Consider the following 12,999-nt stretch of genomic DNA (forward strand, 5'->3'; position numbering starts at 1 on the left):
AAATTGTAAGCCACTGCATTGCTGTCTCTGTGAGCTCTGTACTTGGAAGTGTCTGGGATTCAGTGTCAAAATTCATCAAGTATTTTTACAAATGTGCAATAATAGGTTATATATGCAAGATTGTAACTCTATTAAGACTAGAATGTATAGTTTCTCCTCTCTGTCTTTGCTAAGGAAACCTTTTGAGACCTCCAGAAGAGGGTTACTACATATCCTCACATATAATCACACGTGCAGTTTGCTTAAAAACCCAAATAATGAACAATAACAAAATCAAACCTATGTTCTTGCCTAGTACCAAGATTTTTGGACTGCTTGTCAACTGAGGGCCCCTTTCTTCACCCACTTCCATTAGCACAAAAATTTTGTTCATCTGTTGAAGGAAATACATTTATAATTTTCTCTCACTGTTCATTGTGAGCACTATTCTGGTTTACCCTTTCAGGAAGGTTTTCATGGTGCTGCTCATGACATAGGCAAGTGTATTGTCCCAATGCCACTGTCCTTGTGCAGTCTGCAAAGGAGCATTGGCACAGGGACTCTGCTGCCTGTCATCCTGTCTCCTCACTGTCCCACTTCTTTGGTTCCATCAGTTATTGCTGTGATAATAAATCTTAAGCTGAGGTTTTTATTGTACAATCCATTGTATTGCTACTTTGCATGAATGAGAGAGATTAAAAACAAAGTTGGACCTTTATTTCCTTCAGGACCCTTAATGGACTTGGTATCCTGGTGTGTTCCATGGATGGATCAGTGGCATTTTTGGACTTTTCCCAGGATGAACTTGGGGATCCACTCAGTGAGGAGGAAAAGGTACAGTAAGCACTCAGGGAACCTGTGATCATATTTCAGGGATGTATTGATTCAATTAAAATATTGGCCTATTTATAGAAGTATGTAGTAATTGATTTCCATATTACAGAAAATGTGGTCTTGTCTGCTTTACAAATCATTAAAAAAGAGTAGTCAAGAAATTAATTTGTGGTATTAGTTTCTGTTCTGGAAAGAAAGAATTTGGAAAACATCCACTTGCTTACACATCATTATACATGTGAAGTAATTATTTGGCCAAGGCAACAAGAAGTGGGTGCTTCAAAACACTATAAAATTACTCTTTCACTTGCCTATATGCAAGTCTTTTAAAACTACTTGCTCTTGGCTGTTTTTCCTCATTGCTATTAGCAACTAGAGCTTTGAATTTTATTTATTTTACATATTGATTTAGTGTTAGTTGAAAAAAAATCGGATGTATAAATGATACACCAGAGGGCAGCTGCATTTTATGGATTCCATTAGATTTGTGTGATTCCATTGTATTATAATCAGTAGCACTGATGGTCACTCACATCTTTAACACCCACAGAGCAACATTCACCAGTCCACCTATGGCAAAAGCCTGGCTATCATGACTGAAGCTCAGTTGTCCACCACCATTATTGAGAATCCAGAGATGCTAAAGTACCAACAGAGACAGCAGCAGCAGGCAGATCAGAAGAACGCATCAATTTGGGAAGGCTCTGGGAATGCCACAGCTCCCAAAGTGGCAAGCATGGTTAATGGGGAGAGCCTGGAGGACATTAGAAAGGTAGGTGCTCTTGGGCACTGTCAAGTACTGAGCCAATAAATATCAAACTGTTAGGAAAGAACCAGTTTCTGTGCCCTTATTTACACTGAATGGCACTTTTCAGCCTGTGTATGGCCCAGATGACCAACTTAGTGGGTCATTTACTTGTTGAAAAGTTAAATGCTTTTAAGCAGAAGTAAGGCTACGTGGAAACAAGCTTGTGGATGTTTCTGTGATGGGTGCAAAATTCTTGGTGTGCAGAAGGGAAACCAAGAGAAGCTAATGACAGAGAAGCTGTAGAACTCTGCTTCAGTTTCTCAATGACAGAGGTTGGAAGCATTTTTAAATTCTCTCCTAAACATAGAACACAACTTCTAATTAAAGATTTGATAAGCACAATGTTTTAGACTTGTTTCTAAAGTGGAGAGCAGATGACATTCTCCACAAATGCCTTTTCTACAGATGGATAGATTGAAAATTGGAAATATGTGAGTTTATGGGAAAAAGTCTTTGCTAACAGATTTTCAATGGAAGCACTTTTTCTAATATTCTTATTCTTATCAGTTTGAGAAAAAAATAGCATTTTCCATTTATCAGAAATTATGATAAAATATATTTCCCAACAGAATCTCTTAAAAAAACAAGTTGAAACACGAACAGCAGATGGTCGCAGAAGGATCACACCTCTCTGCATAGCTCAACTGGACACTGGGTATGTTTGAAAGCAATCTTTAAAATCCTTCTTTACCTCCTTTTTTTTTTTTTTTTTTTTTTTTTTGGTTTTTGGCCTGTTCCAAACTTGACTTTTTGTCTTAGGGCATTGCAAAGCACTTATTGGAAATAAGTGTGTATTCTTATGAAATAGAGTTTCAACCTGTGTTCTTTGGCCATAAGATCTCACTTCTAATAGATCAGGTTAATTCTTGTTATTTACTGTTATAGATGAACAATGCTGTAATGTATTGTTGATTCATATCTATATTAGTACTGGCTTTAATATCCTTTGGAGATGAGAAATTACTCTGGGAAGGTACTGGAGATTTATTTAGGTTGTACATGAGTATCCACATGGGGAAAAAGGAAGAATGGAATAAAAATTCTAGCTAAAAATACTATTTTTCAATTACTTTTAAAGTGTTTTTAAGAAATATATTTGTTGTTCATCTCTTTGTTTAGGGATTTTTCTACAGCATTTTTCAATAGCATCCCAATATCTGGAACTCTGTCTGGCTCAATGATGTCTTCTCAAAGTAACCAGCAGCTCATGTCACTAGATTCTAACACAGCAAATTCCCTTAATACTTCAAAGCCTTCTGTAGAGCCAACAGCAGCCAGTATAAAACCAACAGATGATGCAGCCAATAAAGATGGGTCAGTATTTGCTGTTTTGTTTTTTACTTACATTAGTCTGTTTAGTTTTTAGTTCTTGTTTATAGTTTTGTAATGAAGAAAATATTAAAGTGGAAAACCCCAAGAATCTAACCTTCCTGAAAACATTGAGATTTTATTAGTATTTGGTTACTTTAAGTAGTGATAAGTCAGGAATGAATAAATCCATATGCATAGTTCTGGCAGTGAACTTCAGGTGCAATGAAGTACACAGCTGATTGCTAGTGCTTTAACAAAATCACTTGCTTACAGGTTGGTGGGTTGCTATTAGTAAACAAGAGAAGGTTTTTCCAGTAGTGTAAGTAATGAAACCTATTTTACAACGAATTCTGACCCGCGTCCTCTCTTCAAACATGGTGATCCTTCTTTCCTGTATAACAACCCCATCAGAGCACAGTAACATTGACTTGTCAGTGCACATGTGCTGATTGGCTGGTGTGTCTTTGAAATTAATTACAGAACAACTGAACTTTACTTGCTTTTTGCTCAGTGGTAGCACTGACCTGACTTCTTCTCAGTGTGTTTTTATGCATTTGTAACAGCATAGTGTCATTGAAACCTCTACTTCTCTGTCAAATTTGGTTGAAATTGGCCACAGATTAAAAAGTGAGCAGGTGGACTATGAGAAATGAGTGACAGATGAAACTATTAAGTATCCTTTTCTTTGTAAATTGTACTTCTAGCAGCTTTTTAGTACAAGCATCAGTTATTTTAGAGCTGTTCATTCTCTGAATTCATTCTCCGAATGAATTGAAAAATCTCTAAAGTAAACAGCTATTGAAATAACAGATCCCCGGAATGCTTTAGTGTGGGGAAAACACATTCCTTTGCCCTAGAGTTATGCTTGGAAAGGCCTAATAATCAGTTTGGATTTTTCAACAACAAAATCTAAACCTGGCACAAATTGTTTCATCCCAAATTGTTTGATTGATAAACAGTAAAATATAATATTGAAATGGAAATATTTGGTAACCTGAACAAGGGGTAAAAGCAGGAATCCCTGTGATCTTTTTAAAAAGTAATCCTTTCCCTTTGCCTATGTAAGTACCAGCTGAAAGTATAATTTCCTCTGAATTTAAAATACAAAATAAATGAATTAGGGTCTTTTAATCCAGATATGCAGCCACGTGAAGCTCTGAGCTTTGAGGTGTATCACAGCTTTTGAGAATAGCTAAGCTTGCAAAACACTGATGCATGAAAGAGTGGAAAAAGAATATCATAACTGACGATGTACTTGAGTGGAAGGCTTTCAACCTGGTTTCTAGCCAGTAGCATGAGTGCTAGTTTTTATGAGCAACGCAGGTTACCAGTACTAAATTTCTTTCAATCCTTTTTTGCTGTCTCTTTTCTTGACAGTGTAAATGCTACCTCTGCCTCAGCAGCTCCTTCTGCATCGTCTTCCTCTGTGTTGACAACTCCATCCAAGATTGAACCTATGAAAGCATTTGATTCCAGATTCACAGAACGATCCAAAGCCACCTCAGGGACTGCTGTTGTAACAAACACAAATCAGACTGTTGTGGACAGGTAAGACATAGCCTGGGGAGGGAGGAAGATAATAATGCAGAGTTGAAACACTAATTCTCTGTGGTGTAGATGTCACAGTGCTGACACTCTAGAAGTTGTCTTGGGTTTCTTCCACTATTGGAGGGAAGGGGACGGCTATAAATAGGTACATTCTGTGCTGGTGTTATCCCTTTGTACATTTGTTCCTGGCATTTTGATGTCAAGCAGATTCTTCAAGATATTCCAAGTTAAAACTATTGTTGTAAGAGGCTGTGTGTACATATGCCTGTGTGGCTGAGTGCAGCTGGGCTCCTTAGAAGACAAAACCAGCCAAAAATAGCTAGCCTGCATCTCTGTACAAGAGAGATTTACTTCAAGATAAATTACCATACATGTCAGCAGACAACCTCTCATCATCATAGCTACAGTTGTATTTCAGTTTTATGCCTTGAAGGCATGTAGAGAAGATTCTCTGATTTTAAAGGGTTTTGGCTCTGGATCCACATGATTAAAAAAAAAAAAAAAAAAAAGCAAGCATTTTGGTTTGTGACATAGTGTTATGGCATAAGTATTCCTGTTTCACCAAAACAAATGGTAAAAAAAATAGCAATCTTGAGAAAGAAGTATGTCGTTCCCTAGTTATTTTCAATAAAACATACTTTTATACATCAATATTTTTGTGTCAAAGGGCTTAACCATGTGATGCAGAAGCAAGATATGTTAAATTACTCTCATAATTGCTTCTGATGTGTCAGTGAAATATGGATAAAAGTGTATTGTTTGGCATAATTTAGATGCCAGAGAAGAAAGGTTTGGGTTATGTAAGGTATTTCTCTGAAGCCAAGTAGTTAAGGAATAAGTGGCAAAACAGTGTGAGTTAATAACCAGTTATTGGAGGGAAGGAGAAGAGTATGATTAAATGACCTATTTTAGTGTCTAATGGTTAACAAGAGAGTTCACAGGGGTTGTGCTTTGTATTGGTTATATTATATTTAGTTATATAGGGACATGGATCTGTTGGACCCAAGTCTAGAGGAGGCCACAAAGATGATGAGAGGGCTGCAGCACCTCTGCTGTGAAGACAGGCTGAGAGCTGGGGCTGTACAGCCTGGAGAAGAGAAGGCTCCAGGGTGACCTTATTGCAGCCTTCCAGTGCCTAAAGGGGCTACAAAAGAGCTGGAGAGGGACTTCTCACAGGGACATGTAGTGATGGGACAAGGGGGAGTGGCTTCAAACTGAAAGAGGGCAGGTTTAGATGAGGTATTAAAAAATCCCTTACAGTGAGGGTGGTAGACACTGGAACAGGTTGCCCAGAGAAGATGTTGATGTCTCATTCCTGGAAGTGTTCAAGGCCGGGTGGGATGGGGCTTGGAGCAACCTGGCCTAGTGAAAGGTGTCCCTGCCCATGGCACAGGGTTGGAATAAGATGGTCTTTTAAGGTCTCTTCCAACCCAAACCATTCTGTGGTTCCATAGTTATGTTTCCTGAAATGGAAGCTGTAGCCATGAAGTCATTTGTATGGTTTACAGATACACATTTTGCAGTAGTCAGAACTGGACAGAACTTCTGGGCATAGACAACAGAATGACAAGTTCTGCATGAATAAGCAGAAAGTCTAATGTCTGCTGAAGGGGAAAAGATGAACTACTCTGGCATCTTAGAGTGCTGAATTATTTGTATCAGCTCAGGGAAAGAGATCTGATTGTAATTGGAACTGAATGCTAAAATAAAGTTGCTATTTCCAGCTTTATCCAGTGGCTAACTGCTGGTTTGATTAATTGTTTTTAAAGGGGAGAAAATGTCTGATTGGTTCACATATATATTGCACATTGTACTTTTGGAAAGGGTTTGCCATACCTCTTCATCTTCCTCCTCCTGCCTTTGTGCATTTTGAAATACACTCAAAGAGGGCTAAGAAATGTCATTTTACCTGCAAGAGGGCAATGTGTAGGATACATGGCAACTTTTGGAATCAGCTTTTTTTTTACAGACTTTTTTTTTACAGACTGAAGGATCAGAATTTAATTAAAGACAATAAGCCCAAGGATATTCTGGAGAGCAGCAGTGACAGTGAGGAGAAGATTCCAGCTGTTAAACCACTCAGTGTACCCAAACGGAAACTGGAACTTGAGGGAGAAACAGTAGAAAAGAAGAAAAAAGGAAGGCCTCGGAAAGACTCCAGACTTGTACCAGTAACTTTAACTGTTCAGGTAAAATAAATAAGATTCATTGTGGCTTTCAAAGTTCGTTTAACTAAGTCCCATGTTGACTTGTTCATCGACTCAGGGAAACACAAGTAGTATCAGTCCCTCAGAATTTTTAGCCATCCCTCTTCCATGCCTTTAAACTTACTGATTTTAGAATTTAAGCTTAGAAAAAGCAGGTGCACATGGTGTGGCAAATGTGTTTATTTTTTACATAGATACTTAGCTACTTACTAAAGGTCCCAGCATGCTCAGTAATGATAGCCTGCCAAAGGACTGTATAGAATACAATGAAATGCCTCAGGTTTTGGTGGTGTATGATGGAGAGTGGTCCAAGAACAAGAAACTCGACTTGGATATGATGGCTTAAATGGTTTTGAATTTCCTCAGAACCCTAAAGTAGTTGTATTAGCGTTTCCATCATTTTAGGGTCATTTATCTATCATATAGATACCTGTGTTTTCAGTATCTAGAGCTTAGATTTTCCATGTAATATACCAGATTTTTCATGAATTAGTTTCAGCTGAAAATAGGGTTGTTTTCAAAAAAAAAAAAAAAAAGAGACCACTTCAAGTTTGTTTTGTTTTTCTTTAATTCTTAGAAGCTATATTAAAAAACTTGTATTCATACAACTAAGTTGAACAAGACTAATATTTGCAATTGGCATTACTTGGAATTTTAAGAAAATTCTCTTTCAAATCAATCTATTTGGTAGAATATATTTGGTTTTAACATTTTTAATAGAAAAATTTAACTATTTCTGCAATTTTTTTCCAGGCCCCAGCTACATTGTCCTCTGAGAAGGATGCTGCTTGCATCTCTGCACCAGCATTAGCACTTAAACTGCCAACCCCAATCCCACAGAAATCGTTTACTTTGCAAGTAAGTGGGCTATAAGGAGAAATACTTTAAAAACAAACAACAAATCCTGCTTTCTTTTAAATATTCTAAGGTTATTCACATCCTTGGATAAGTTAACATTTGAATGCATGCGTTTGTTGAAGTAAGCAAGATGGTAGCACTTTAGCTTCTAAGAATATGTCTGTATGAATAAAGATAATGGCAAACCACCTAAAAATAGGACACTTCTGACCCAGCTAAACTTCAAGGAGGAGTGAGTAGTTCTGGTTCATGAGTCCCTCCTCCTGGTTAGCCCAAGTTGTGTGGTGGAGGTAAGAGGCTCTGGTGGGAGTAGCTGCTGCACTGTTACTGCAGTGGTGTTAGGAGTATACCACTGAAGAATAAAAACAAGGTTTTTCTGAGAGCTCTCTGGAGGGGCTCTGTATCTGAACAGGCTGGCAAATAGTAGTGCTTTAGGTATTTATGAAATAGTTTTTATGTGTGTTTAGGCTGTGGTAGTCTGGTTCCAACTGCAAGACTGTGGGGAGGCTGGGCACATACAGACTTGATCTGGTGCCCATAATTAGGAAGCAGAGACAGACTAGCACAACCTTTCTTTATGTTTGTGCTTCAAATACAAAGAAGTTATTTGTGTTCTAGCCAAGGCCAATTTTCAGAGGTCTGCTCTTTTGAAGTGCCATGGTATATTTTGAAGCCACATTAAACAGAGAATGCCATACTTAAATCTGTTCTTAAAGACATTGTTTTGGATCTAATAGTAGTTGTTGCTTTTTGGAGTAGTTTTTTTCCTCTTCCAAAAATTATTTTATTTTTTGTATTTCAGATAAGTTCAGATCCATCAATGTACCTTGAAGTGGAGAATGAAATGACCACAGTGGGAGGTTCAAAGTTGAGCAGGTTAAAGTGTAATCGAGAAGGAAAGGAATGGGAGACAGTCCTCACCAGTCGAATCCTCGCTGCAGCAGGAAGCTGGTGAGAGAGTATCTTTTGGAGGAAGGGGGTCCTGAAGGCCAGAAGACATTTTTAGGTGTACAAAAGTACAGTTTACAGTTATTTTTCATAATAAATGTTTATGGATAAAAGTGTGCACCTCTCTTAGTCTCAGGTTTTGCTTCAAGTAATCAACTCTATGCAGTCTTAAAACATCACAAATTCTCATTAGTGAGTTACAACTGTTTTCCTGTACGTTTACATTTCTTCTTTAAATTTCTTCATTAAAGTTGACTAAATCATAAGTGACAGGTTTTCAAGTGCTAACTACTAAAGAACCAAAAATTTGAAATGGCCTGTTTTTGTCATGTCAAAGTATTTTCCTGAGTCTTTTGCTATTTTTTTCCTTAATTTTTCTCAATTTTGCCTAGTTTCAACTTCAGAGTTTTAAAGTGTATTTCTGAAGCCTGAGCCCTGAAAAAGAAGTGGCAGATTTTAAAGTTAAATACAAGTATAGGCTTGGAGGAGAGCTTGTGTATAACCAAAAGCTTTGCTGATATTTCCAGCTATGCCCCTTGGTCTGTTTAGTTTATAACTTTTCTTCTTGGTATTGACAATTTTTTCTTAAAGCTGCAATAGTTACTTTTTGGGGAATTTACCCAAGCTGTAGGACAGCTTAAGAATTCAGCCTGCTTTTATGCTACTTGCATTTGACAACATGCAAATGTTTCTTCTTTGTTTTGGTTTGGTTTTTTTTCAGTGAGATTGTGACTGTGGCCTGTGAGAAACGAACATTATCAGTATTTTCAGCTTGTGGTCGTCGCCTTCTTCCTCCTATAATATTGAACACACCCATTTCCACCCTGCATTGCACAGGTTCTTGCATCATGGCTCTCACCACTGCTGCTACGCTCTCTGTTTGGTAAGGGCCACGTTTGGCTGCAGCAGCTGCCTCAGGCCATGTTCATAGGTACCTTCAGTTGTGTCACTGCACTGCTGTTGAAACTGGAGCTTAAACCACATCAGGTCTGAACACAAGTCCACTTTTGAATAGAATATGTAGAGTTAACTGGGCAGGACTGTTTCTGTTTCAGCAGAATCCTGTTTCTGTTCTAGGACAGTCCATAATATGGAACTTCATTCCAGAACAAAGATAAAGAATCAGCTGGAAGTCACTAGTTTAAGTGTTTGTGATGCATGTGGAATGGCATGGGGGGGAGGGGAAAGAGAAGTAAGGATACTTCCATCTTCCATCACGCTTAACCAATAAAGTACACGAGTTTTAGAGTTAAACTACTCCAGCCATTTTCAAGATGCCAAGATAAAAACTGGTAATTTATTTACAGTTGTTGAATTCAATCTAATGTCTCAGGCAAGTCAGAGCTCCTGAAGGAGTTATTTGGATATGTGTTTGCTTTGCTGTAATGAGGTTTCCTGATAAAGAGCCATAAAAATTGTTCTCTGCTATTAACTTCTGTCTTACCATAAGGGGTTTGATTCTGCCAAAGTAATTTTGTCTAAGCAATGAAGAAAGTGTCAAAACAAAAAAAAAAACAAACAAAAAACCCCAAACAAACAAGCTGCCTAACCCCCTGCTTTGTCATGAATAATGAAGAAGTGCATTTGTTAAAAGATTTTGGAGTTTTCAGTTGTTTGTTGACTGCAGACTTGTCCTTTTGTCTTTTTCAGGGATGTTCACAAGCAGACAGCCATTGTTAGAGATGAGTCTTTGCAAACAATATTTTCAGGTAATAAAAAAGTCCTTTAATTACCAACCTTTGAGCCCACCTGTACTAGTTGGTGCCATTTATGAATATGCTGAAATTTTATGAAACCTGGAAAGCCTAAACAAATAATTTCCCTTCACTATTGTCTAATAAAGGGAAGTTCTTGAAAGAACAGTGATGACAATATCAGTGAGCAGCAAACTTGTGTGAGATTCTGTAACTTATAGTCTGCTTTGCTTCTGAATGTAGAAATTCAGTGTTGTGAAGATCACGAAATAAATATTTAACATAAATCTGCTATTACAGCAATTTCTCTGTGTAATTTGCATGTTTATTGTCTCAGTGATGAACAACAACTGATTATCTTCTGATTCATTACTTTAAAATCTTCAGTTTCAATCTGGCACAACACAAATCATCAAAAAAGCAGTGTCTCAGAGTACATTAGCTTCTGTTTTAGTACAGTACTGATCCAAACTAGCTAGAGAAGCAATTGTATTACCAATTTGCAAATGTCATCATTAGAAGTTACATGCAGAAGCCCTGGGCTTGGAATATGCTGGGAAATGAGACTCCAGCTATCCCACTTATACTGTGCTCTTAGCACACTTTTCTAAATATGCTGGGGTTTATAATTTTAACTTAATGGGAAAAAGAAAGCTAAAAGTTTCTTGGGTTACAAAAGACATAGCAGAATTGCTGAAGATTTTCCCTAGGTAAGGAGAATGTTCCTCATTAAGCCCATGTTCTGTATAAATTGCAGCAGCAAGATCAATAATGTATTTTGCAAAATTGATGTTAATGCTACTGCATTGAGCCTGGTGCTTGCCATCATTAACTTGTGTCTTGACTTTCCTATCAGTTCTTGAGAACAACATTGAACCTTTTTCTGTTGGTTGCTGTAACTGATAATTAATGGTGGATGCAATTTCTGACCGTTATGAGTCTTAGGCAAGACTCCAAAAGAAACACTTTGGTTTGATTTGACTTGCAGGAAGTGATGCAACTGTCTCTCAGATCTTGCTGACTCAGCATGGAATTCCTGTCATGAGCATGTCTGATGGGAAGGCATACTGCTTTAATCCTTCTCTTTCTACGTGGTAAGTCATGTACTGTTTCCTGCTTTTGCAACTCAGAGGAACATGTGTTCTGATTTACTGGGAAGAAATCATCCTACCTCAGAGTCATGGAAGAGTTACTACTAAACACAAGAAAAGGTTACACAGGAGTCTGTGTCTTGTTGGGGATCAGATAGGCTTTCCCCATGGAAAGGCATAAGTTCCTATAAAAAAATTCCATGGTTAAATTATTTACAGTGTCTTTCCAAAACAGGTTCTTTGTTGTCCTCCTAATAGGAAAAAAAACATGTTGTAGTCCTAATATAATTGTTGTAATTAGTGTAATGAGCCTGCTTGATGAAAGGGCTTATTTTAACTCCTCCTTAGAATAAGTGTTGTTATTCAACTACTTGAGGCGAATCCTCTGGAAAAGGAAAAACATCTTATTTGTTCTTTCTGTCAAGGGAGTAAGGAGCAGAGGATGGACTCTCGGCCATAATTCTGAATTTGCTGCCATTTCTTAGTTTGTACCACAGTTTGGCAAATATTTGAAAGAGCAATGCCTTTAGTCATCCTACAGATTTAAACATGATAAAACAGCAAAAGGTATTTTAAATATTTGTACCATTTTACCCCCGTGCTGTCTGAAACCTAAACTTAGCATTGGTTTGAGCCACTCTCTTTCTTCTGGCATCTCAAGCAGGTGAAGATGATATCCTTAATTAGGTGTGGGAATGTAATGTCAGCTCCCTCCATATGAAGGGATAGCTGTAATTATAGAAAAGATTGTCAATGTGTGTGTCTGGTGGTGGGGGGACACCTGACATAAGGTAAAATCAAGTTCCTAATGAGAAAGTCATTACCTGTGTTCACTCTAGGCATCATTCTGGCTTCTTATTAGAATGTAAAAAGGCAAGTAGAAAATTAATTTCTTTCCAAACTAATGGTAAATTACATTATACAATTAATATTTTCAACTTTGGAGGTAGGAGGGACATGGCACAAGCAGAATTTGGACACGTAGGGGGAATAATCAGGGTGCCTGGGATTCCTGAGCACTTCAGTGATATTTTTTTTGGTTATCTCTGAAAACACAAATCAGGCTTTGAGGCAGAACAGAGCTGGATCCACTGACGTTGCTGTTTGCAATCCTCAGACTTCTTTTTGGTTGTTTGCTTTTTTCAGGAATCTTGTTTCTGACAAACAGGACTCTCTAGCACAATGTGCAGACTTCAGGACTAGTTTGCCATCCCAAGAAGCCATGCTGTGTTCTGGGCCCTTGGCTGTAATACAGGGACGGACATCAAAGTACGCACTCGCTGCCTTCATGTCATCAGCATGTTTGTCTGGGTTTTGTCATGTCATTTATTCACATGCCTGGATCACTGAGTTGGTTCCTGAAATGCCAATGGCTCTGAAATAATCAGTCATTCATACATTGGTTTTTTAAACCTTTGCATGTTTATAGTCTGTATCTTAATGTTGTTATGGGATTGTCTGGGGGGCAGGAAAGCACGCTCTAAATGCAATCATTTTAAGGCTCCTCTTTATTGGATGGGTAAGGTATTGGACAACTTTGTGTATGTAATACTTTTATTACCTAAAACAAATTATTTACATTTTTCATTTTAATTTTTAGTTTACCAGCTTTCTGGAGTAGGCCTACAATTTTTGAGCAGTTCAGTTGGCCTCAAAGAATCTATTTAATGAAGTCTTTGAGAAAGTTGAGATATTAGTCATCTAGTGAGTATTTTTAACAT

The 12,999-nt window shown here is 37.7% G+C and overlaps 1 protein-coding gene across 2 annotated transcripts in view; it reads left to right on the forward strand.

Annotated features, from left to right (window-relative positions):
* The window catches only part of HIRA (histone cell cycle regulator), a 33,325-nt gene that overhangs the window by 16,402 nt on the left and 3,924 nt on the right, over positions 1 to 12,999 (forward strand). The window contains exons 11-22 of one of the 2 annotated variants that reach the window (XM_069030851.1): positions 708 to 813; positions 1,364 to 1,585; positions 2,191 to 2,276; positions 2,741 to 2,935; positions 4,310 to 4,480; positions 6,450 to 6,669; positions 7,441 to 7,545; positions 8,348 to 8,496; positions 9,215 to 9,376; positions 10,144 to 10,202; positions 11,176 to 11,281; positions 12,425 to 12,547. In XM_069030851.1, coding sequence (XP_068886952.1) covers positions 708 to 813; positions 1,364 to 1,585; positions 2,191 to 2,276; positions 2,741 to 2,935; positions 4,310 to 4,480; positions 6,450 to 6,669; positions 7,441 to 7,545; positions 8,348 to 8,496; positions 9,215 to 9,376; positions 10,144 to 10,202; positions 11,176 to 11,281; positions 12,425 to 12,547 — 1,704 coding nt within the window. The remainder of the gene's footprint in view (positions 1 to 707; positions 814 to 1,363; positions 1,586 to 2,190; positions 2,277 to 2,740; positions 2,936 to 4,309; positions 4,481 to 6,449; positions 6,670 to 7,440; positions 7,546 to 8,347; positions 8,497 to 9,214; positions 9,377 to 10,143; positions 10,203 to 11,175; positions 11,282 to 12,424; positions 12,548 to 12,999) is intronic. The other variant, XM_069030852.1, reaches the window with a different exon arrangement.

The sequence above is a fragment of the Aphelocoma coerulescens genome, chromosome 15, assembly GCF_041296385.1.
Source record: "Aphelocoma coerulescens isolate FSJ_1873_10779 chromosome 15, UR_Acoe_1.0, whole genome shotgun sequence".
Taxonomy (NCBI): domain Eukaryota; kingdom Metazoa; phylum Chordata; class Aves; order Passeriformes; family Corvidae; genus Aphelocoma; species Aphelocoma coerulescens.